The 27,629-nt window shown below is 39.2% G+C and overlaps 1 protein-coding gene across 1 annotated transcript in view; it reads left to right on the top strand.

Moving 5' to 3' along the window:
- Positions 1–27,629, top strand: part of LOC101746977 (E3 ubiquitin-protein ligase RNF19B) — an 89,095-nt gene that overhangs the window by 59,140 nt on the left and 2,326 nt on the right. Inside the window, exons 3-8 of the mRNA XM_038011807.2 lie at positions 11,856–12,036; positions 22,636–22,750; positions 23,917–24,104; positions 25,014–25,155; positions 26,316–26,550; positions 27,438–27,606. Of these exons, the coding sequence (XP_037867735.1) occupies positions 11,856–12,036; positions 22,636–22,750; positions 23,917–24,104; positions 25,014–25,155; positions 26,316–26,550; positions 27,438–27,606 (1,030 nt within the window). The remainder of the gene's footprint in view (positions 1–11,855; positions 12,037–22,635; positions 22,751–23,916; positions 24,105–25,013; positions 25,156–26,315; positions 26,551–27,437; positions 27,607–27,629) is intronic.

Genomic DNA, 27,629 nt, shown 5'->3' on the forward strand with positions numbered 1-27,629 from the left:
TTTTGTATTTTAGTTTTTATTATTTCCGTTTCATTATTTTCGTTTCATTTTACGCAAGTTTGTTTGTTTTTTTGTTGGTTCCGTAATCTTGAATTGTAGGTATATGAAACGTCATTCAGATCTCAATTTGTATTGGCGATGATAAAAATAGCTCTGAGTACATATTTAATATTACTATAATTTTTTATGTGTAATTAGTTAGTTGATCCATGCTTAAGTCGAGACGAATTTGTGGTTCCGTAACCTTGAATTTTATATGAAATTCCTTGCAGGTCTCAATTTGTATTGACGATGATAAAAATAGCTCTGAGTACATATTTAATTTTACTAATTTTTTTATGTGTAATTAAAGTTAGTTGATCCATGCTTAAATCGAGAAGAACTGGTTTCACAACAAAACATTAAGCAAAAACATTCGCTAACACAGTTCAACCAAATTTAACTTCAAATTCAAGTACCTACCACAAAACAGCTGTTGCTCCAAGACTAATTAGTCGTTGTGTTACTAAATCTCGGCTTAAGGATTCGGACAAAAGGTCTACTTTAGATTGTCCCTCTAAACGTTACGTAATCGAAAAACGAATATTAATGAATTTAATTAATTTGGTTGTTGATTATTAGTCGTTAAATCGACTTTGAACCGAAAACGGAACTCTCTTGGTCCATGTTGATACCACATTCCCGTACCATTGTTATACTCATCTGCTATGGTTGGTCCTTTTGGGCGTTCCTGTTTCAATGTAGTATTTCATTCGAAGAAAAGCCTCGTTTGAATCACATTCTGTACATGTCTAAATTGCGAGGTTATTTTTTCTACCTATGCTGATAGCCTTGAGAGGCTATATCAGCGTTACCCCAGCGTGTAGGTGAGCTCTCCGGGGGCCCAAGAGATATTTCTAGCACTGGCCCTAGCAAGAGCAGTGCTTCGCAGAATCTACCGCCGGATCGGAAATGAGACCCACTGAGAAGATCCGGCGAGAAACTCAGTGGGCCGTGTCTATAGATTAATTTACTCGTCGAGCCCTTCGTCGCAAGCAACGGGTTCGGCGAGGACGGTGACCGGAATTGCGAGTAAAATTGGGTTCTTTGTCAATTGTGTCACTCGAGTGTAGAGGTATTTTTCTAAACATTACCAAACGTTGAAATTTGAGTGCGTGAGTTTTTTCATTCATTTCAGCCTATCCCCACTATCTTTGCCAGATATTTCTTCTGTAAAATCAACAGTCAGAATTTAATGGGCAAAGAAATATTTTATTTTCAAATACATCACAAGTACCTATTTATTCAGAAGCAAATTATTTCATTGGAAACAGTTTCTGATTAAGTTGAAAACATCCAAGAGCTGAGGTTTTATCTAAATGATTTACCTATTGAAAGCGAGACCTGTAAAAAGTGATACGATATACCTGAATTCTCTCAATACAATTTATTTCGGAAAACAATATTTTGTATAGAATAAATTTTATTAAATATTATCAGACAAAGAAAACAGAACGAACGAATGAATGTATATATAAAAAAGGATCAAAGAGCGTTACATTTAATTATAAATATTCGATAATGTAGCCTTTCATTTTCTTGAACAAAAACGAATCTTATTATGATTGCAACAAAGACCATCGGTTATAATGTCCGCATTCGTGGACGAAGTCGGTTCGGTACTTACTATACTTTCTTTAAAAAAAACAAATATACAAATAATAAAGAGATGTAAAACAATTCACCTATGTACTTTAATTATGTTTTTCTACTCACCCAATATTCATTCATCTGACACTTGTAGTGGAACGTAGTTTTTTCTAATAGTGATTACTACTTGGAGTTCTTTTGACTTAGAAAGATCTGCTCGAGGCACGTTACAATCTTCATTTTCTGACTCTTTCTGCCGTGAAGCAGTCATGCGAAGCATTCCGACTTGAAAGTGACTGTTGTACTAAATATTCGAGACTTAAATACATCACTAGATGGGCAATATCCATTGGACTTTAACTTGTAACTATACTTGAGACCTTTGATATAATCAAAGCTTGAGACCTTAGAACTTATATCGAACCACTTAACACCAGGTGGACTGTGAGCTCGTCCAACCATCTAAGCAATAAAAAAAAGAAGAACATAACACTAGGTTGGTCTTGAATACGATCACCTTGCGATCCATGCAATAAAATAATTTTATTATCAACGTATAAATAAAGGCAACGGTCAGAGGGCTTTTCAATTTTTTATTAGACCCCTGCTTAGACCCCTGTATATTATGAAACGGTCAATCAGAGGCGAGATTGCCTCGGCTCTGTTTCGGGAATACCTACGCTCTAAGCGAGAAATAAAATACGGTCCGGGTAATACCCGCACGCACGAAACCCCTCGGGCTGACGGAAAATTGAGTGTTCGGACATTATTGTTAACGTTGCTTCCGAGATTCGGATTAAAATAGATTTTACCCGACTGCTTCACAAGAAAAAAAATTAGGTAGTCTATTCAAGAGTAGGTATGTTTCTTTAGTTACTTTGGCATCCATATCACCTTTTTTATTTTTATTAATCTTACAAAATGAGGTGTTGTCGAATAATTCTAGAGTTTTTTCGTAATAAAATGAAACTTTGTCTTTTTTTCTATGGGCTATGGACTAGGTTGCACGTCGAACTCTTTGTTGCATTTAACGAGTTTGACTATAACTGTGACTACTTATGCTTGGAGTGCCCAAAAGCACCAGAGTCAATCGGGAGGATGCGATAAGATATGTACACTTTACCAAACCTGTACAGATGCAACGCGACACGACTGCTCTTTTAAAATGCCCTTGTATTATTTAAATGTAATATAGTATATATTTCGCTATACTATAAACTTTTATCTGCTTTAGTAAATAATGTCCTTTGTTTGATTCTCGTAATACGAACTTATTGAATGATCTCGCTGTTTCGCATCGTATTATAATTTGCAGCTTTTTTTTTTTGCTCTCGTTGGCAAATGTGTATCCGGCCTACGTCATGGTGAGTGGTCACCGTTGCTCATGCACCTCAGCAATGTCAAGGGTACAACCAAGCTGTGGCCTTCCTAATTATTTTCAAGAATACCATTAAAGTTTTCTTATTCTTGGCTGAACGATATCGTGTGGGCCTTTCAACTAACCTGCTGCTTGACTGTGCTCAGTGCGAGTTGTTTAACGTTCTCGATAGCGTAAAAGTTAGCTCATATTTATATGGATCGTTTGCGTATGTTTGCCGCTAGGTTTGGAACCTCTGGGTCTGCGGAGGGACTTCGGTTCCCTCTGTATTTTGTACCGTATGTTCCATGGGGAGTGCTCTGAGGAATTATTCGAGATGATACCGGCATCTCGTTTTTACCATCGCACCGCCCGCCACCGGAGTAGAGTTCATCCGTACTACCTGGAGCCACTGCGGTTATCCACAGTGCGTTTCCAGAGGTATTTTTTGCCACGTACCATCCGGCTATGGAATGAGCTCCCCTCCACGGTGTTTCCCGAGCGCTATGACATGTCCTTCTTCAAACGAGGCTTGTGGAGAGTATTAAGCGGTAGGCAGCGGCTTGGCTCTGCCCCTGGCATTGCTGAAGTCCATGGGCAACGGTAACCACTCACCATCAGGTGGGCCGTATGCTCGTCTGCCTACAAGGGCAATAAAAAAAAAAGAAGGCGCTGTTCCAATTGCATACAAAATTAGCTTAACTTTTACGCTATCGAAAACGTTAAGAAGCTCGCACTAAGCACACTGGCTAATCTGGTTTATTATATTTACGCTTGACAGCCGGTGCTGGTGTGTATGTAAGTTTAAAACGATTTGAACTCGAACGACGCCCGATGTGCATATGAAAAAGATGTGCAAACTTATTCGTAGACGGTCGACCTCATTCGTAGTCATAGAAGAGAAGTCAACAGCCGGTAAATTACTGATCCGGTCCAATGACTCGGGCCGTGCCTCGTTCCTGAAATGCTAATGGATGTATTAAAATGACTTTAATCTGTTAATAAATAGTTGCTTGTAATAAAGTAAAACACCTACCCATCTATATGTGCAGTTTAGAAATTAAAGGTTATTACGGTACAGTTTCATAGGGATAAATAAATAAGGCTGTATACAATTCAATTGAAGACCAATTAAATTATTAAGTACCTATTTGAATTCAAAACTGGATTTATGTCTGTATAACTGAGTGGAGTCTTCGTGGTTTAAAAGATAAGACGCCCGGACCCGCCCGGTACATTCGTATATCGAGCGATACGACTTTGTCAGTGTTCGAATCCCGCGGGCATGTACCAATTATTCTAACGAAATACTGATAACCTAAGAGGCTATTCCAGCTACGCTAGCTGTCTGGTAGGTGAGCTCACGGGGCTCAACCTAAGAGAGTTCTAATTCTCCGCAGAATCTACCACCGGATCGGTATCGCGTCTGAGAAGATCCGGTGAGAAACTTAGTGGCCTGTGTCTATGGCCTTTATTCGCGATCATGGATACCATAACAACCGTAAACTATTCGAAAAGTCGGAAATAATATCGAGGGGTTAAAGGTCATTCGGTTAAAGCGCCCATTTTATGCAACTTTACAGGAGAGCCATTGAAAGTAATATAATTTAGAAAAAATATCATAACCATTTGCTATTTATATGCCATATGCCACAAGCTATTTGATTGGAGTAAACTTAATTGAAGTTCAATTAAAAACATCGAACTGTTGATGCTAATGCAAAATAAAAGGCACCTTTGATTATAAAGACAAATTAATGTCGCGTATTAAGCGACATGTCGTTTAAACCAAATAAGAACCTTTCATCCCTCGATAGAATGATAATGACAGGCGCGAGAATCGACATTAAAAGTTTGTAGAGCATGTTGTTACGAATAAAGTAGCAATTCTTGATCCCGCCCTATTACACCCGCGTAAAAAAACAACTACGCACTTCGTCGCTTCGCATCGAACCATGCGCGGAAACGTAAGGACATCATAGGTGCAGCCACTTTTTAATATTTGCGCTGTGCGTCGCACCGCTTCTTATCGTTATGACATCACCGTAGTCTATTCAAAAAAAAAAAAACAAAAAAAGTGGTATGAGTATAGAAAACAGAGTATAAATAACACGATGTATAGGTAGGTAGCGGCTTGGCTCTACCCCTGGCATTGCTGAAGTCCATGGGCGACGGTAACCACTCACCATCAGGTGGGTCGTATGCTCGTCTGCCTACAAGGGGAATAAAAAAAAATTGTAGAACAAAATTTGAAGGTAGTATATGAGTCGACTATTATCAAAGCCGGCAATGTGACTTTTGGACAATTATTGGTAAATCAGAAAAACTAATTATTGACTTTGTATTCCATTGGCAGTCACAAAACTCTTCTGAACGACATCTTAGATAAATAACAGGTTAAGTGTTAACCTTTATTTAATGCTGGTTTTGAACCGTATTCTTTGAAGGAGACGATTATATTCAAATCAATCTGTATTGACATATCAATAACATTTTTTTGTCCAAATGCACAGATTGCCACCTTTGATAATAGACGACTCATATGACGTCATCACAAATAATACAAACTCGTATCTGATAGAATACGAATCGTACTATAATAAACTCGTTATACTCTTGTTTGTTCTTCTTGATCCAATCAGAAAATAGACTGCCTTTATTGAAAGATCGATGTGTTTGTAAGTCGAACTCATCTAAAATAAATAATAAGGTAGGAATCTCAGACGCCTCTTATTGCCTTTTCACTAAAAATAAAACGATGTACATAATATTATGTAAAGCTTGTCTTTTATATGTTGTCTTTTATACGAAGGCTGAAGATATTTTTCAATAGCTTGGTTTGTCAAGATAATAGTTTCCACTAGAAGAGATGTAGGCTCGTTCTATAGAGATGTTGCTAAAAAATGAATTAACAAATATATACCAGTATATCACTAAATATGCCTCATCATACACTTATAACATAATGTCGTAATAATGAAAGTAGGTAATAAAAAAATAATAGCTTTATCTAATTCTACAATAATTAGATAGAGCTTCATTAATTTAGTATTTAATAAGTACCCTACTAAGTAACCATAATAAAGTGACTAATGCAAATTTAATCTCTTTGTAATATGAACACCCTTAGGGTAAACCTCCTACAAAAAATTCCATTCTCCCTATCTTTAGCAGTTGGTCATCCAGTCTTCCTGCTTTAGATACAATCTCGTCCTGCCACCGGGCACCCGGGCGACCTCTACTTCTCACGCCCTGCGGTCCTTTCCATTTTGTAGTGTTAATTGTCCATCGGTTGTCATCGTATCTCCCAACATGACTAGCCCAACTTCATTTGAAACTGAGAGAAGCTTAGAGCTCCTTTATCTTGGCTATTTTCCGAATTTATATGCTTCCAACTCTATCTCTCAACTTTATATTTAAATATCTCCTTTACATTACCCTCTAAGTTGTCTATATTATTTGTCTTAGCTTGTAAGTAGGTACCAATAGAATATTTCACTATGTCATCTAAAGTTGAGGACCGTTTAATACGATGATTGATCGATGATCTCATCCGTTAATCTACAATCTACAAAAAACATGTTTTCATTGTGTTCAATCGTTGTTTTAATACGCAGCACGAAAACACTTTAATTAGATGTTTGTTTATTGCAACAAACCGTTGCAATTGATTCGATCCAATTCCCCGATTATCGAACCATTACGCTGTTGCAATTATCCTGACAAACTGAACTAAAATTTCGCGTGCAATCATCGTTCAATTAACTTTATCTTGATATTTCAACACAGACTGTTGACAGAGTGGTCGTGGTCATGCATCAGTCGGATCCTGCGATACCGATGCTCTCGCGATGCGACGCGACGCCATGTGGCACGATGTTTCGCAGAGTTAGAGCAAACATTTATGTTGGAGTGAGTCGCAGATTTTATGAGGTCGGTCCATCGTGTTGGAGATCGTCCGCGAGATCTTTTGCCCTCGACTTTCCCTTGCACCACCAACCGCTCAATCGAGTTCTCATCTTATCTTCTTCTTCATCTTATCTTGATATGGTGATTAATTAAAAAGTCACTTTCTTCGAGACGAAAACGAATCTAGAATGTTTTCTTTATGATTTAAAACGATGTGCGTGACCGCGAACACGCTACAGAGCTCAAACGAATCTATAAAGTCGTCACGCAATAATAGCTGTGAATGCAAGTCGGTTTTCGATGTCGGTTTTCTTGTTGCGTTAGAATTTTATTTGCATGTATTTTACAGTTCATTGACTTTTCTTGTAATCCTATTTTTGTTTTGATGCTGATGGGTGAACGAGTTATGCCGTAACGCGTATTTCTTCCGCCCACCTGTGGTAGGAAAGACGAAGTTTGAACAATTGTTAAATTAAGCTTAATGATACTATATCGATGTTCAGTCATGCGATGTGTCAAAGGATAATATTTTCGCTATTGTCGGTAGGTAGGATTTTTATAAGAGATAATATCAGATCTACCCTCTCTCACACACGATATATACTAGAACTAGACCATTGGTAGACTGCAATGCAAAACAGAAGAAAAATGCATTCAAATTTGTTTTGACTTCGTTAAAGGGTATAATACATCTATACTAATATATAAATCTACAGTGGTTTTTACGGATGTTCTGTTATACCTACTAAACCATGCATCCGATTGACTTGAAACTTGGTATCCATGTAGAAAATACATGTACTTAATGGATAGGCTAATATTTATATGAGTGTTAGACTCCCTACACCAGTTGCGGGGGCGTTAATAATGAGAATCTTTGTGGGGGTGAGAAATAATAATGTTAATTTTAAATGCCCAGCGAAGCGGACGGATACAGCTAGTTTTATTATGTAATATTATCATAATTAATGCATATGCTTCTGATCTACACGCATTCACGAGAACGTAAAATAGAATCATAAAACTTGAATTCATGTTGCAGTTTTCACCAAAGCCGATAAAGCTTGGCGATTTGCGCAGACAAAAGGTTCATTGTATATTATATTTTCCTTTGTAATATGACTCTCGTTATTATCTCCGTTGTCGAAGAAGTTTATATGATCGACTGGTTCCCGATGATCTTGGATATAAGCGAGAGCAATCGTGAGGCAAATATTCTATTCAATGTTTTTATATTGTTATCATTGAACTGTTTTGAAACAAGAACCATCTGTATTACTCAGAAAAACGCACGGTCCTGGAGCAAATGTTTAACACATTTTTAACATTTTTGTTAGCTTGTTGTATTTCAATACAATTTTCAAGGACATCAAAACGTCAGATAAATTTAACAATTTGCACACGCATCAGGGACCGATGACAAAACAACAATTTTATAACTTCGCTCTAATATCTTGTAACCAGTGTCAACAGGATAAACAAAATATGAAATTAATTGTTAGTTCGATTTGTTATTTAAGGGATTTTTGTTTTTGTTTTTAAACTGCATATATTAATCTAAAGAAATATGTACCTATCATGAACATCGTGTAAATCTATAAAATTTACATTAATACCGATAGTAGGGCGCATGGGGTTGAAACATCCGTTAAATTATAAAAATTGTCATTTGGACCTCATGTCTCAAGATGGTGAGGTGTCTGTGGGCTCCAGTAACCAGATGAAACCAGACGAGCAGTGTGACGTTGAAATACAGAGTAATATTTAATACTCGACATACCTATATACTCATACGCCGGTAAGAATAACGCCATCTGTCGTCGAATAGCAGAAACGAGTATCCACAAAACTAGTAATATCGAGAACGCTCGAGAAGTGTAACGCAATCTATTATCAAATAGCGGAAACACATATTGAAACGACTAGTGTTGCCGAGAATGTTCTCGATGATTGTAGATATATCGTATCGACTATAAATGCGATACAGAGATGACAAGAAGGCAGCTAGCGGTACTACTCGAAGCGAAACAGCGAACGAATCACCTGAAGCGAAGCGGAAGAAGTGAATTGCGAATTGTAAAGTGTTCCTTAAGTGTAATAAGTGTTAAATAGAGTTTTAATTTGTACTTCGGTGAAAGTTTTATTTATCCCAAGCCCCAGCGCGTAACAATACCTATATACCTACTATATGTACCGAATTTTTTTTATTTTATTTCATTCACATTTTTAATATAAGCAAAAGAGTGTCAGGAACCGCTGATTTAAGACATCGGTAGACGGTAAAAAAAATTGGAATACCCACAGTCAGGAAAATATTGTGTTTCCTTATTTAATTTTCAGATGAGCTCGTTTTATGCATCATATTTTCTGGAATAAAGTAACGAAATTATTATTGACAGACGTACTTTATTTTTAACAGTTTTCTTTTATCAATATAATTTTTGAGGAAATTTATTCTGACCTGGATGATCATTTCGAGTTTACCCAGGATAGGTGAACGAGCATGGTTGTGATGCACTTTGGTAAATATTTAATATTAAATGGAGAGTGAATTCGTCGGCCGATTTACAGTATTAAAAAAGATAAAACACATAAAAAACACATCCGCCTACATAATTTCCGTATTCACAGAAGCTTAGCAGGGAAATCCAAGTTAAAAAACCACATTAATACCGCATCGCAGACGAAGAGAAAAACCTATTATAATAACCGGCAAACTTCTTGAGCATTTGTTGACGTAGTGGGGGTAAGTTTGCGCATGGTACACTCACGTGCAAAAACATTACTTACTCTGCGTCATAATGCTATTAAATTATTAAAATCAACATATGTATTTATTTATATATTTATTAGAACATCAACAAAACATATAGGTTAATAATTGTAATAATTTAATCTTGGGGTAAAATAGATATTCCTTCTATTAAGTCAAAACTAGAGCTGTTGCCAGGTCTTGGTTCAGTTGAAGCGAAGCTGGTATTTGTAATTTTTTTTTCGTTATCATAATCTTGACCATCATCATCATCACTGTTTTCATCACCCGAGTCGCTATCATCGTGATGAGTCGACATAGGGCTCATCGGCGTAGTTTACAACTCGGTCGATTCGGTCTTATTTTTTGTCTATAATTAATTATTTTTTGAAGATATTCGATTCGTAGTAATCGAATGTTACTTTTTTCATTTACTAGCTTCCGATTATTTTCTGTTCTTTTCTTCCATCTGAAGTCTAGCTCTTTCATAATTCGTCGTAAGCTTCATTCCGAGCCATTAAAATTTATATCTTCTTTAAATTTTTCGAAGCCTTTCTACGGTACGGAGTTTCGCTGCTTGTTATGTAGTTATTATGATTACATCTTTTTATTACAGATTGAACGAAACTATCCATTCCGGTAACTTTCTTCTTCCCTGATCTTTTCTTACCCGGAGTCCGAAACACGGCGAGCAAGCCAGAGCCTTTAGCTTCGTTAATAATGCACCTAACAGTACTCACTGATGTTTTTGTTGCTTCCGAAGTCTGTTTTAATCTTTCCATATCATTCTTCCCCTGTTTTATAATGAAGCAATATACATCGTACACAAATTTTCTACTTTTTCTTTTAAGTACCTACTACACCAGTTTGTCACGGCATAGTGTATGTTTTATAAAAAATCAACAAACACTCAACAAATAGCAGTGGCAACAAAGTCCACAAGCAATTATAACAAATAACTTAACGATTAATAACGATAGACTTTCCACTGTACGCAAGCGTACTTTTGGGAGCAAGCGGAATGAGGGCGCGGTGCGGGACGCAAGGCTCGACTGATCTACCAATAACGCGCTCGATACGATTTCCCCTGCCGTCGCGCCTCACCCTCACCACCAAAGTGATCTAAAATTCGGTTCTGCGCAGTCAAGGTCATTTGCTCAAGAAGTTTGCCGATTACTATACATACCTACCGTGATAAAAATACTTTAAGAATTTTACATTGAAATAACTATGTTCCAGTTTCGATTTACTTCGAATGAGTCAATCACCTCGGTGGCGTAACATTTTAAAAGAATCCATCTTCAATTACACATTTGCGATTAAGAAATAAAAACACACGCTTAAATAAAATACCTGCTTTATTCTGATGATTCCGTTAAATATAAAGCTAATAAGTACGCATTAAAAATACTTATTTACAAATAACTAGACGTGTTCCGTGATAAAGATGTAAGTGGTATAGAACCAATACTATGGACTTAGAGATGGGTAAAACATCTCTCTCTTGGGTCCATGGTATTCTATATTATATTATAGATGAAAAATCATAATATGAATAGGGCTTACGTGAAATCCATTTTTAGTGAGCTTATACATATCTAAAATCTACATATATAAAAATTGTTTGAGATGATATCATCTTCTCGTTTTTACCATCGCACCGCCCGCCGCCAGAGTAGAGTTCATCCATACTACCAGGAGCCACTGCTGTCATCCACAGTGCGTTTCCAGAGATCATTTTTGCCACGTATCATCCGGCTTTGGAATAAGCTCCCCTCCACGGTGTTTCCTGAGCGCTGTGCCATGTCCTTCTTCAAACGAAGATTGTCGGGAGTATTAAGCGGTAGGTAGAGGCTTGGCTCTGCCCCTGGCTTGCTGACGTCCATGAACGACCCTGCGTAATCAATGGACACTAAGCACACTGATCTGACCATTTGGCTGGTATTCTACCCACGGCGCGTTTGCCTTCTGTGCTAAGTTCGCGATGATAACCCAAAAATTAAAATGTTTAGGCGGCTTCATTTCAGGACTATTATATGATCAAAGGACGAGTTGAATTTTGTTAACTTTATTATCGTAATTGTCAACAGGCTGACTTGCTTGAGGACTAGTTGAATTTTATTAACGTTATTATCGTAATTGTCAAAAGGGTGACTTGCTTGAGGACTAGTTGAATTTTCTTAACTTTATTATCGTAATTGTCAACAGGGTGACTTGCTCGAGTGTCCGCTGTGCTTGTCGACGTTGAACGCGAGCGCGACGGTACGGCTGGCGTGGTGCTCCCACCGCTGCTGCGAGCCGTGTCTGCGGCAATACCTGAATATCGAGATATATGAAGCCAGGGTGCCGGTCAGCTGTCCCGTCTGCCACGAGAGTATACACCCTTCAGGTAATTCCAGCGCTTAAATCTCTTTTTTTTGTTGTTTCTTTCGAAGGCAGACCTGGCCATTCTGGCCCACCTAAGCGATTGATAACGCTTATAGACATCAAGGTAGAAGGGAAAAGACCCGCCGGCCGGCCACCAAACCGTTCGCTCACTGGACTCTCTGTTGCGACCGCCCTGAAAGAAGCCGGAAACCGAAGCAAATGGAAGCTGATGGTACAAAGAGCCACGAAGGGCTTTCAGGGACACGACCTCCAGCAATGAAGTATTCGACTAAGAAGAAGAAGATAGACATCAGCAAATAGTTTATCCGTTGCCCACCAGTAAATGAATGCGATACGTGAGATTATAGCACACTATACCGTCCAATAGGTGGTGCAGTGGAGGACATGTTGGGTTTGCTTTGTTTCTGTTTGTTCCACACGAAAAGTAATTATGAAACTACGCCTTAAATAATTCTTACTTATGGTAGGACCTCTTGTGAGTCCGCGCGGGTAGGTACCACCACCCTATCTATTTCTGTCGTGAAGCAGTAATGCGTTTCGGTTTGAAGGGTGGGGCAGCCGCTGTAACTATACTTGAGACCTTAGAACTTATAGCTCAAGGTGGGTGGCGCATTCGCGTTGTAGATGTATATGGGCTCCAGTAACCACTTGAACACCAGGTAGGCTGTGAGCTCGTCCACTCATCTAAGCAATAAAAAAATAGATACCAATAGTAGATACCAAAGCCCCTAGAGTTCGTCCAACAGCCTTGGTAAAGCCGAAAAGACCATCAGGCCATATTTTATGCCCATAAATTGCTCAATAATAATAAAACTAGGTACCGTACATACCCAGTACTTGTAGCTTCGAAACGTAAAGCCTCAAATATTTGGGTTCATGAATACGATCTGGATATTATTATTAGAATGGATTATTATTATTTCCTGAAGTGATTCTTGTCCACCTGATAGTAGCCTAGATTTCTTTTTCCTACCTAAGCTGATAGCCTTGAGAGACTATTTCAGCGTAATCTTAACTAGTAAGTGAGCTCGCGCGGCTCAAACCTGACGACGTTGCTAACACGAACCCTAGCAAGAGCCGTGCTTCGCAGAATCTATCACCGAATCGGAAACGCGACCCACTGAGAAGATCCGGCGAGAAATTCAGTGGGCTGTGTCTGTGGGTTAATTTACTCATCGAGCCCTTCGTCGCAAGCGACGGGTTCGACGAGAACGATGACTGGTAGCCTAGAAGAGATCGCTCTTAGCAATAAGATCGCCCATTGTACTTTTTTTTGTATTTAATGTATTCATTTTAACATCAATTTTACTTTTTTTTTAACTTTCTTTAGTCACACTGATCGAATCGACGATTGCTTCGTCTGGAATTTTCTCAAATATGCGTCATAAGTTAACAGAATACCTTTCATTTTCGATGACGTCAATTGACGTAACCCATTTTCTAGAGCGAAATAGTTTGAGGAGGTTCGAAGTGCTGTTTGAAAGGAAATTATTACATTTGTTGAAAGAAATTGAGTTTATTTTTGCAGTTCTGTGTCTGACGGGGATTGCTTCAAGCATTGTAATAATAAACCAGCGGTTTTGAGTATGTAATCTATGCAAGGTGTATTTCCCCTATAAGAGGACCTATGGGGGAACTGGCATTTCCTAAACGTGTTGTATTTAATTAAACTTCTTTGTACCACAATGTAAAGTAATTGTAATCATAGTCGAGGGAGCGCAGGGGGAGGACTTAGTGGTTCTCTTCGCGTTACATTGCGCGATAAGCTACTCGAAATCGCACATACTAAGGCTTTTTGAACGAATCAATATTGTTTTTCGTTTGTGGCCTGGAAGTTTTCCCGCAACTCTGAAATTACGGGAACGGCTTGTTTACACCCTGTATATAATATAATTGTTAGCATGTATATATAATTGTATAATTATATCGCGCAGTCTTAAAATAATTTAAATTAACTCAGTTGATGGAAGTTTAACCCTTTAGATTTCAGACAGTAATTTTGGCACATTAGAAGAGGGAGAAAGAGTGGATCGGGAGGATCCGAAGTGACGTATTTTGAGCGAGGCGTCTATTTACCATTTAGTCCTCTGGATCGGGCTTCTATGTGTCGTAGTGCAATGACATTCACTCATCTATTTAAATTATGACTTACTTTTAACTGTAATTTTTTTTATCGACTAGTATAAATAGGGGGACGATCATGTATGTATACCGGTGTTAGATCCTCATTAAAGTTATTATGTGCACTAGAGGAACCCTAAAAGTATATTTTTGTGTTCAGTAATTGAATAGGTAAGATCACTGTCACATACGCAATGTAATTGTACTCCTGGTTTCAAATTCTGCTGAACTCGCTAGAACGTGAGGGGAATCAATATAATAAAGCAAGCAATCTCTGAGATATTCTAGTCGTAAATTAATTAATATATACAATTAATAAAGTTATTATAAATGTAAGTGCAAAATAATATTGTCTCAACAAACAAAATATTTGTATTACAATACTAGAATGCTGAATAGTCTTAACGTGATACGCACTATATTCCAGGGCTGTCAGATGAAATATGTTGTATTAAGTGGTATTAAGACTTATTGTAAATGCTTAGATGTTTGCGCCACCAACCTAATTAGATCCGTTTAAGCAAGTCGCAGCGTCTAGACTGGCTACGAATAGCTCTTGGACCTAGAGGTCTAGAATCGTCGTGCTGACGACAACGGGCCCAGCGACGTAAACGTTTGTTTTATTGAACCAGCGATACCATCACTACGATCGTCTTCCACCTGCTTACATACCCGATCCTGTGGACCGAATGGTAAACAGTTGACGTCGCTCTAAACGCGTCATTACGGATCCTCCCGATCCACTAACAATGCTTTTTGGTACCTCAAGCACCGATCGCCGTCCTCGCCGAACCTGTCGCTTGCGACGAAGGGCTCTACGAGTAAATTAACCTATAAACACAAGCCACTGAGTTTCTCGCCGGATTTTCTCAGTGGGTCACGTTTCCAATCCGGTGGTAGATTCTGCGAAGCACGGCTCTTGCTAGGGTTCGCGTTAGCAATGTCGTCGGTTTTGAGTCCCATGAGCTCACCTACTAGTTCGGTGAATCTAAAATAACCTCTCGAGGTTACTAGAATAGATTGAAAAAAAAACCACCTGCCTTTGCTTCTTACAATGAGGTTTCTGAAAAAGAAACTTCCTAACACGAAGTAAGTTGATTTATCTAATGAAAAGAGTGAAAAATTAAACGTAAAAATCTATAATACACAAATATTATATTTGAAGACAAATGCTGATGAATAGCATCTTAGTCGTTCGTTGCCACGAAAACAGTAAATTATTGCAAAAGTTGGAAATAATAATATGATAACAATAAAAAAATTTATGATTAAACCGGTAAATTGCTTTTAAGTACATAACGAATATAGCTGCTTTTCATTTATGGTCGCGTATTTAAGTAAAGTTTTTTCCGCTTCCGAAACGCCTACCTTCGAGATATTAATACGCTTTTATTACACGTCCTTACGGATCCATCAGATCCAATAACCTTTGCATTAGATGCCTTCAGCTCTAATACTAGGGGCAGGCTTAGGGACCCCGGTAACCGTACTCGTCGAACTCGACAAAGAGGTCGACGTGCAACCTAACCCATGCATCAGCCCGCTGAGTTTCTCGCCGGATCTTCTCAGCGGGTCGCGATTCCGATCCGGTAGTAGATTCATTCGCGAAACAATTGCTCTTGAGTTGTTAGGTCTCCTTCGGAGGCGCTCGGGCAGTTGTTAGCGAATCCCACCCCTCTTGGCTGAGCCTTTGCTCGCCCACCTGTCCTGGTGAAACTGGAAAGGCCTTCGGGCCACCAGTAAACTTTCAATCATAAAAAAAAAAAAAAAAAAAGCTTCAGACGTATGTATGTTAGTTAGTATGTAACGGAATCTTTGAACATGATTTTGACCCCCTTCAAAACATCGGATTAACTGGAAATTTGGTATACTTATTAAGGACCGATGACAATTCAACATTAAAAAAAAACATTGAAGGAATTGAAATTCAACTAAAAATTGAAAAATAAATAATAATTTAAAAAAACTAACTATTGATACCATGCACCCTACGCTTTTGTTACAATAAAATAATTTTTTCTTACACTATTTTTAATACAAATTTATTAAAATTTATTTTATATTTTTTAATTGGATTTTCAATAAAAGCGTATTTTGTTAGTTTTTTTTTTTTAACTATTTTTTTTTTTTTTATTTAACACAAAGGTGAACGAACTCGCATGAGTTTGTATAAACTATGTAGGTAGTTATTAAATTTGATACATTAACAACCCTGGTTTTGTAATGATGATGTTGCGTTGTGTCGCATGCAATCTTGCGAAACATTAGATATTATTTATTTGCTCAGCATTATTCATCCACGAGTCTGTATGTATTTAATGTTGAATTCGTACTTCATTTATTCGTAAGCTTTGTACGCTTAATGTATTTTTTATAAAGTATTTTTAATGGGACCGTGTCGTCGTTTGAATTGCGCAGCCAGGAAACAATTTTTTTTCTAATGAAATACGTACCTAACAAATGTTCACGATTGACTTACACGGTGAAGGAAAAAAACATCGTGTATTAAAAATCAAACCTGCATTATAATTTGCGTGATTACTGGTGGTAGGGCGTCTTGTGAGTCCGCACGGGTAGGTATCACCATCCCGCCTATTTCTACCGTGAAGCAGTAATGCGGTTCGGTTTGAAGGGTGGGGCAGCCGTTGTACCGTTAAAACTGAGACTTAGAACTTATATCTCAAGTTGGGTGGCGGCAATAACGTTGATGATGTCTATGGGCTCCGGTGACACTAAACACCAGGTGGTCCGCGAGCTCGTCCACCCATCTAAGCAATAAAAAGAAATTACGCATATAATGCTATTAATCCAATTAGAAATGACTAATTTAGAACTCTTTCGAAATTTACGTTTGGGGCTAGCCCGATAAATAATTAAATGTTAATGACGTCATTGGCATCGGAGATGGAAGGGGCGCTTAAAAATGATTGTTTCAAAACAGCGAATCGTCGTTTCATATTCGTTAAAGTTTCATGTGATCTAGTTTCAACGTTCGCTGAGATCCACCACTGCTTTTATCACGTAATCCTGGTTTGATCTCTCGTAGAAGGTTTCTCGCCGGATCTTCTCAGTGGGCCGCGATTCCGATCCGGTGCGATGCACTGATCTTGTTAGGGTTAGTGTTAGCAAGATCTCTCATGTTGAGTCCGTGAGCTTACCAAACCGTCCGCGATAAGATGAATAGCCACTTAGGCTGCCAGCGAATAGATACGGAAATAACTAAGGCTATGAGTAGAAGGGAGTGTAGTAAAAAGTTTGAGAACCATAGCTAGATTTGTGTACACGTATGTCGATTACGCAGGTATTTGAGGCTCAAAAATTTAAAGCACACATTCCCGCATGGGTCTAGTCAGAATTAATGAAACGGTTATCCAAAGGCGAAGAACGTTTAGAACAAAGGAGCTTTTTGTTTTCTCGAATGGAGCGAATTCAGCAGGGCGATAAAAGGTAAAGCGCTCGGAACAAAATCATTTGCCAAATGCGATCGATAAGTGAAAGATTTTGGTTTATGAGACATTTTTTAAACTTTACCGGAGAACCATTTTGAGCTTAAAATTTGGAAATAATATCTTGAAAAAAAAAACGTCAGCTATATGATCTGGTTTACACCTAATAAAACACATAACTGAAGTTCGATGAAAAACATCGAATTGTTGATGCTAATACCGAAAAAAAAGGACCTTATAACGAATTAAAACTATCCTAGTTTAAGGTGTTATAGTTTTTTTAATGATGTCGACGTAAGGTATAGTTCGATGGTGCTATATCGACTGTAGTACTGTCTCCTTTCTCGAAGCTTCGTGATCAGCCGGCGGCGTTTTTACCGCTCCCCCGCCCCTCCAAGACCCACAAGGAGAACAAATGGTTGGCTCTGCCCCTGGCATTGCTGAAGTCCATGGGCGACGGTAACCGCTCACCATCAGATAGGCCGTATGCTCTCTGTCTACAAGGGCAATAAAAAAGGGATGTGCGCGCTATACACTCCCCATTTTGATCAGGTGAGGACCTATCACCTGGTTTAATTATAAAGTTGAATTTTGCGTATTAAGCGAAATGTCGCTTAAGCCATATAACCATTCACCCCTCGCTATGATTTTATAATAAAACCAGTCGTACTCGTCCGCTTCGCTGGGCATTTAAAATTAACATTATTATTTATTGTCATTATTGTTAGGGAGTCCAACACTCATATAAATATTAGTCAATCCATTAAATACATATATTTTCTAGATGGATACCATGTTACAAGTCAATCGGATGCATGGTCCGGTATTTATAACGGAACATCCGTAAAAAACCACTGTAGATTTATATATTAAGTATAGATTCAAGACAGACCATTGACATACACATAACGAATGAAGGATGAAGGTTTGAATAGTGCACAATGCACTTGATACTTAGATCTCATGTGTCAAGGAGGGTAGCGACATTAATATCTAAGAGCTCCGGTATCGACTGAACGTGAGTGAGGTCGTAGGTTCGTTGACCTGACTATGCCAAAAATTAATAATATTTTTGTAAAATTATCTCCGATCACGATAGACCGATTAACCTTTAAATCTAATTGACTTGTCCTGACCCTAAAAAATTGTTCGCTGTACGCGTTAGTCCTCTAGAGATTGACCTAGAGGTCAAAGTCACTTTTGATTAAACATAAAAATAATATTACCTTAGGTGTTATTATTTATAAATAGATTTACAAATTTTTCATAATATGAGAAGATATATTATTTGCTCTTATGGTTTTGTTACAAACAAGTGCAGATGCGAGTGCAAGTTTTTCAATACTTTTTTTTTATTGCTTAGATGAGTAGACGAGCTCACAGCCCACCTGGTGTTAAGTGGTTACTGGAGCCCATAGACATCTACAATGTAAATGCGCCTCCCATCTTGAGATATAAGTTCTAAGGTCTCAGTATTGTTACAACGGCTGCCCCACTCTTCAAACCGAAACGCATTACTGCTTCACGGCAGAAATTGGCACGATTAGGTACGTTTCAATAATGTACAATATTTTTGTTTTTTTTGTTGCTTAGATGTGTGGACGAGCTCAGAGCCCACCTGATGTTAAGTGGTTACTGGAGCCCATAGACATTTACAACGTAAATGCGCCACACACCTTGAGATATAGTTCTAAGGTCTCAGTATTGTTACAACGGCTGCCCCACCCTTCAAACCGAAACGCATTACTGCTTCACGGCAGAAATAGGCGGCGTGGTGGTACCTACCCGTGCGGACTCACAAGAGGTCCTACCACCAGTAATTACGCAAATGATAATTTTGCGGGTTTGATTTTTATTGCACGATGTTATTCCTTCACCGTGGAAGTCAATCGTGAACATTTGTTAAGTACGTATTTCATTAGAAAAATTGGTACCCTGGCCTGCGGGAATCGAACACCGTTGCATCGCTAGATACGAATGCACCGGACGTCTTATCCTTTAGGTCACGACGACTTCAACTTGACTTGGTCGGTCCATCGCATGGGCAACCTTCCACGCGGTCTGGTGCCTTCTACTTTGCCCTGAACGACAAGGCGCTCGATGGAGTCATTTCCTCGCCGGGAGACATGTCCAAAAATAATAGTATGCGGCCTTTCACGAGTGCTGAATGGCGCTGCTTAATGCCGAGTTCGTGAAGAATGGAAACATCGGTGCGAAGTTCGGTCCATGAAATACCAAACATTCGTTTTTAGCAGCACATCTCTAGAGCATAGTTGACAACGTGAGTTGCTCGCTCCGGGCATTTCAATATTGCAATAATTGTTACGTTAAAACACATCTTGTAAAAATGAATATTTGAAAAAAACTAATTTAAAAAAAAAGACATGCCAGCTGAGTTTCTTGCCAGTTCTTCTCAGGACGGAGGCTAGTTTTTGTGAAATGGCGGTAGTTCTTTTTAACGTTCAACAAGTATGTACTTACTTTCATTTATGTTGAATAAAAATTTTTTGATTTGATTTGATTTGCATAGCACCTTCTTTTTATCGACCTGCCGCAAAGTCCACATCGCAACAGCGTATCAAAATATGGGGATTTTTTTTTAATTGTATACCGCGAGTAATTTAATTATCTAAGTGAAAATTCGTCGTAAATTATTAATATCCCTAACTGTGAAAGTTTGTGAATTAGTTAAGGCGATTAGGAAAAAAAATATGTGAATTTAGTATTGAAACCGCCTTTAAAAATATATAATTTTAGTACCATTTAGAAAGTTGGAACGATATAAGAGCACGAAGTTGTTATTGTTAGACTATCGCGATGTATGTGACATCAGTTCACACCACGTAAGGCACCGGTAACCTATAATACATGGTAGTCAAAAGGTTTATTTAATCTGTCTGTTTTCCTACTACCGTAAATATTTCTGATAAGTTACGAGTCCAAGCTAATCTGTACCAATTTTTGGCTTGCGTTTGTATCGACTAGGTATTTGTAGCCCATTGAGTTTTCGCTGGATTTTCTCAGTGGATCGTGTGTCCGTTTCGGTGGTAGATTCTGCGAAGCACTGCTCTTGTTAGGTCCAGTGTTAGCAACATCTCCGGTTTGAGCCCCGAGAGCTCGCCTATACGCTAAAGTAAAGCTGATATAGCCTCTCAAGGCTATCAGCATAGGTAGGAAAAATAATAATAGGTATTTTTGCAATTGTCTCTAGAATCTTGTGTCGCCATCGGTGGGTGGCTTTTGAATTGTTTTCTTTGTTAGTTTCGGATTGGCTATGTCCACTTTACCCTGGAGTAACACTCTGAAATGAAACCAAAGTAAGTCCGATTGCGGCGACAAAATTTTCCGATGAAGGGTAAAAAAAAAGTCGTTACAATGAACGTGTTGTTTGTGCCGCTTAAAATAAATACCTACGCCCGTCCCTCCCTTGCTCCTTGTAGAACACACATTAAAACTCTCCTCAAATGTCCTGTTCATAAAACACACGCAAAGTCATTTTCTGTACTTTGGAATTCCCTCCCTCCAAGCATACGAGCGTGCAAAACCGTAGCAGCGTTCAAGAAATCTGTTAAAGAACACTATTTATCCTTACCATATTAAATAAAAGTATATATATTTTTGTATATGTATGTGTATATATTATTATATGTAATGTTTACTGTATGCCACTAGGTTTGTGTTCCTACTTCTTCTTTCCTTCTGCGTGCCTACTGGAAGAGAATTCAACATGAAATAAGTAGTGCCCTTGTACTCTGCATCCTTATTGTCGTGTTTCTTCTAACAGCTGCATGTACAAAATATATTAAATAAATAAATAAATCACTTGGTTGTTTAAAATAAGCATGTTACGTTTTCCCTTTACATAAAGAAACGCTGAAAGTTTCCAAGAAAATAGCGCGCGACGCGTGCAAAGGCTTTGATGTACCCAGTTTCTTGGTATCCGGCTCGGGAATATCCATATTTGTTTCGTTTTCCGAGAAACCTTTATGCTAGATGTATAAGACAAGTGTACCTACATAGTTATTATGTGGACCTCTGTTAAAATTGTTACCCCGATTGCTTCAAAAAGTCTCTTATAATTCTTTTTGAGTAGGTATATGTGTACCCATGTGTGTGTGTATCGATTTGACATGCTCAGCTCAGCAAATTGAAAGGCTTTTTCTATTTCAGGGGTGACTTTGATAAAATATTCCAGAGTCTATGAATACAAAGGGTGGGTGGCGCATTTACGTTGTAGATGTCTATGGGCTCCAGTAACCACTTAACACCAGGTGGGCTGTGAGCTCGTCCATCCACCTAAGCAAAAAAAAAGCCATAAACAAAAGACTTACAAGTAAACAAGTACGCCCAGTTCTCGGAATATCAAAAATATATTACATACTAGCGACCCGCCCTAGCTTCGCTTCGGCAACCGCAGTTTATTAATGATCTTATTTTATATATAATATAATTTTCTTTAACAAAGCTGGCAGTAACAAACAATAAAAAAAGAAAATAACAAAACAAAAAATCTAATCTTTCCTCTTCATGGTTTCTATTTTAGCGATAATGACATCACATAAAAGATGGATCGTCCATTCTGTCACAGATTTTTTTTATAGGACTATTTAAAAACTTCCATTTTATATTATATAGCTGAGTCCCGCGATGTTACCCGCGGTTATTGTTGTACCGCGGGTGCCGCCGCAGGGCGAAGCAAGTCTAAAAAAATAGCCTAAGTTACTCCTTATATCATCAGCTACCTATCAGTGAAAGTCGGTCCAACCGTTCCAGAGATTAGCCCGAACAAACAGACAGACAGACTAAAATAAAAAATAATATTTTGGTACACGTACTGTGGTATTATACTGTGGTGGATACTTACTTTTTTTTTATTGCTTAGATGGGTGGACGAGCTTAGTAAAAAGTGGTTATTTTATTATTACAAACAGACACTCCACTTTTATTTATTTGTATAAATGAACTTACTCCGACTTAAAACCGAATCTTCCGTGAATTTCAAAAAGTTAATTATGTTTTCTTTTAATTTATAGATGTACGTCACATCGTGGACAATCCAGTTTTATTTGAAAAATATGAAGAATTCTCAGTGAGGCGCGCTCTGGCGGCCGACCCAGACACGCGATGGTGTCCAGCACCCGATTGCAGGTACGTGACGAAATAATATTTGTAAAAACTTGCCTGTTTTATAAGAGGTTCACGAATATACTATGTAACTATACTTGAGACCTTAGAACTTGTATCTCAGGGTGGGTGGATGGCGCATTTACGTTGTAGATGGCTGTCTATGGGCTTCAGTAACCACTTAACACCAGGTGGGCTGTGAGCTCGTCCACCTTTCTAAGCAATAAAAAAAAATACGAGAAATCTACGAATTTAGGAAAAAATCCGCCTTTTGGAAAATACGCTACTTCTCCTTCTTTTTTGTTGTAGCTTAGCTGATAGCCTTTTTTTCCCCTACCTATGCTGATAGCCTTGAGAGGCTATTTCAGCTTTGCCTTGACGTAGGTGAGCTCATGAGGCTCAAATCGAAAGCTGATGATAGCCTTCAGGGGCTGATAGCCTTAAGAGGCAATGTCAGCATAACCCTAACGTGTAGGTCAGTTCCCGGGGCCAAACCAGGAGGCGTTGCTAACACTGACCCTAGCAAGAACAGTGCTTTGCAGAATCTACCACCTGATCGGAAACGCGACCCACTGAGAAGATCCGGCGAGAAAGTCAATGGGCTGTGTCTATGAATATATCGGCGCAGTTTTACTGACACGCGCACATTAGCTGAAGCGATACTATTTACTCCCATACCTACTGTGTTTCCAGTCAACGCCATATTATACATGAACCGAAATTTCAAGTGATGCTCTTGACTCTTTTGCACTAAAATTTGTCGTTCTGTAAAATCCAAAGCATTCCAGTAATTTAAGTTTTGCTAATAACATCATTTGTTAATATGTACCATATGTAAAGTCTGCCATACCCTTCAGACCGAAACGCATTACTGCTTCACGGCAGAAATAGGTAGGACGGTGGTACCTACACGCGCGGACTCACAAGAGGTCCTACCACCATTAAATACGCAAATTATAATGTTGCGGGTTTGATTTCTATTACACTATGTTATTCCTTCACCGTGGAAGTGAATCGTAAACATTTGTTGAGTACGTAGTTCATTAGAAAAATTGGTACCCGCCTGAGATTCGAACACCGGTGCATCGCTCATCACGTATGCACCGGACGTCTTATCCTTTAGGTCACGACGACTTCTTCAAGTAGGACCTAAATAACGTTTGCAATAAAAATGCGTAATTGTCTTTCAGTTTCGCTGTAGTGGCAACAGGTTGCGCTTCGTGTCCGAAGCTGACCTGCCTGGCGCCCGGCTGCGGGGCGTCCTTCTGTTACCACTGCAAGGCGGCGTGGCATCCTACCCAGACCTGCGACGCGGCTAGACGCAGTCGGCAGCCTCCCCCCAGAGCGCCGCCGCCGACACACCCCGATATTGACCAGGGTATGTTAACTCATTAACGCAAATCATAACAACACTGGTACCTATTTTTACAATAGCGCCATTCTGCCATAGTAGTCCAAGGTAGAGAGGGAAGAGGTCGACCGAAGAAGACATGGATGGAGTGTGTGAATGACGATATGAGAGAGAAAAAAGTGAGTGTTGACATGACGGCTGATAGAAGACAAAAATTAGTTGTGCCGACCCCACCTAGTGGGATAAGGTGGAGAAAAAGAAGAAGCGGGTAGATAACAGTATACGGCAAATATTACTCAAAATAAACCAAACAAAAAAGTATAACTGTAGATTAATTGGTAAGAAAAAGTCACGAAATCAAATGTGCCAAAACAAAAAGATGATCGTGCATTTTCAATGCAAAAGTTCAAAATGGGTCATTTGACCCGTTATGGTATGTTTAGTGTTAACAAAGGTATAAACGACAGTCTGTTTTTTTGTACAAAAGTACTGTTTGGAAAGCTGTAGTTACCGATATCTAATGTTTCAAAGTCACTGTAATTAAGTGGACGAAAACCAGTCTCCGAAAAGGCTCTCACGCAACTGGTATATAAAGTCGGAATAAAGTAACGTAACAAATGATGTGTTATCGAAGCAAATGTTACTTAATTCCTGTGACCTTTGGGAATCGTTATCACCACCATTCTTACCTCCTTTAGTCGAATCTGAGGGTTGTCCTCCTCCTCCATCCGTGGCTTTCGTCCTCACGATGTTGCGCAATCTCGTCCTGTCTTCGACTACTCTGGGAAAATTCATAGACGTTGGAATCGAGGGTGGTACGGACTTGGCCAGATCAACGCTTTCGACTGCGCCCCCGCGATCTGTTTCCCTCCACTTTGCCGGTAAACTAAATATAGGCCCAAATTACTGTAAGATTCTGACTTGATACAATTGCAGGAGAAGTGAAGCCGTGTCCCCGTTGCTCGGTGCTGATCGTGAAGGTGGAGGACGGCTCTTGCAACCACATGGTCTGCTGCGTGTGCGGCGCCGAGTTCTGTTGGCTCTGCATGAAGGAGGTCTCGGACTTGCATTATCTCAGGTATGTAAGATACTAGAACTTTAGCGGACTTTAAGTCTTCAAGAGAATCACCGGTTGACGGAAGATATAGAGATTAAAATGAGTAGGTATTGTATGATCGTGGAACGGTGATGAATAACTTAGATGTTTTTTCGGTTCACACGAGTCGCAGACATCATTGAAACTACTTTACTGTAAACAGGATTATAATCCTGCCCTTTTGTTGTTGTTATTATATTATTATAATATTACTAGCTGACCCGGCAGACTTCGTACTGCCTCAATCGATAAATAAAAGACCTAAACTTTTGTATAAAATAAATAAATAAAAAAAACAAAAGGAATCCGTCCGACAGGAGACACATTAAAGGAAAAACAAAATTGTGTGTGTTTTATATAATTCCGAGCATTTTCATATTTATTCACCTTTTAAACCTTCTCTGGACTTCTACGAATAATTCAAGACCAAAATTAGCGAAATCAGTCCAGCCGTTCTCGAGTATTAGCGAGACTAACGAACAGCAATTCATTTTTAAATTTATAGATTTGAGATGTTTCGAATTCTTTATACTTTTCGTGGTAGCATTCGTCGGTGAGTGATCATTTGAAATATCGGAAATAATTATATTGATGATAGAATGCGAGATTGAAGCGTAAAAGTAGATTTAATAACAGGGACATTGGACTATGAAGACGATTGGCAAAAGAAACCGGCCATTGACAACTGAAAAATATAAAGTGTTTTCTGCGTATATTATTTAGAATTTAGCAATACATTTTCACGTACTTAACACGTTGATTGCCGTGCAGATCATCGGTGCCCTACGTGGCGTACTGAAGTAATCGATTTTTCTCCTTACCTTAAAGCACCGGAAAATCTATTAGACTCTTTCTGAGAAAGACGAATCAGAAGATTATGAGAATGAATCTATTTCTAAGAGACCTAAAAGACATACACTAGAAACAAAAGAAGGTAAAGTTAGGCAATCTAGGTGCTTAGTAACAGAAATCGACATAATTAGTTTAGTACGCCACGTAGGGCACCGGTGACCTACGCGGCGGTCAATGTGTTAAAACCACGAACTTTTGATTTTGAATAAATTTTTTGTAACTCTATCATTATAAAAACTTATACATTATAAAATCTTTTTATAATGAAATCATTATAAAAACGATTTCAGTCCGAGCGGCTGCACGTTTTGGGGCAAAAAACCGTGGTCCCGGAAGAAGAAGTTGCTGTGGCAGCTCGGGACGCTGGCGGGCGCGCCGCTCGGCATCGCGGTGGTGGCGGGCGTGGCGCTCCCCGCGCTGCTGGTGGGGCTCCCGCTGTGGGCCGGCCGCCGCGCGCACCGCCGCCTGCGCCGCGCCTCCGTCATCAAGAGGCGCGCCGCCGTCGCCGCCGCAGTTGCCGCCGCGGTCAGTGCCACTCGATGTACCCAGTCTAACTGTATTGTATAACTACTGTCCCCCCACCCTCCAAAAACGGGAAGGAAAGACCACCCCTTCCTATTAAAAGTATTATTGTTCTGGTAGGTACCACCACCCTGCCTATTTCAGCCGTGAAGCAGTAATGCGTTTCGGTTTGAAGGGCGGGGCAGGCGTTGTAACTATAAGTAGAGACCTTAGAACTTATATCTCAAGGTGGGTGGCGCATTTACGTTGTAGATGTCTATGGGTTCCAGTAACCGCTTAACACCAGGTGGGCTGTGAGTTCGTCCACCTATCTAAACAATAAAAAAAAAACATTTCGGTTTTTACTTTTATTACACGGTGTTATTCCTTCACCGAGGAAGTTGTTCGTAAAAATGTGGCTAATACGTCGTGTTTTCTTAGAAAAGTTGGTACCTGATTGCGGGATTCGAGCACCGACACGGTCGCGTCACTCGATACGAATGCACCTGCCGTCTTATCCTTTAAGGCACAACTTCATAAATTTTGGGTTTTATCAACGACAAGCTGTACCCATCCGCCTCGCTGGGCATTTAAAATTAACATAATTATTTCTCACCCCCACAACGATTCTCATCATTAACGCCCCCGCAACTCATGTAGGCAGTCCAACGCTCATATAAATATTAGCCTATCCATTAAGTACATGTATTTTGTACATGGATACCAAGTTTCAAGTAAATCGGATGCATGGTTCAGTAGTTATAACGGAACATCTTTAAAAACCGCTGTCGATTTATATATTAGTATAGATTGCATATTCACATTGTCTATCAGTTCCGGTAACCAATTATAACTAGGTTAACGCTATAAAAGTGTTAGAATCGGTCTAAGCAAGTCTGTTGTTGGTACAGCTCGTGGTATCTCCCCTGGTGGCGAGTCTGGCCGTGGGTATCGGAGTGCCGATCCTGTTGTTCTACGTGTACGGCGTGGTGCCGGTGTCGCTGTGCCGGGCGGGGGGATGCGCCGCGCCGCCGCCCCACGAGGACGACGCCGCCTCCAGGAGACTGGAGCCCAGTATTGGTAACTACAGTTCGCGCGCTTGC

The sequence above is a fragment of the Bombyx mori genome, chromosome 6, assembly GCF_030269925.1.
Source record: "Bombyx mori chromosome 6, ASM3026992v2".
Taxonomy (NCBI): domain Eukaryota; kingdom Metazoa; phylum Arthropoda; class Insecta; order Lepidoptera; family Bombycidae; genus Bombyx; species Bombyx mori.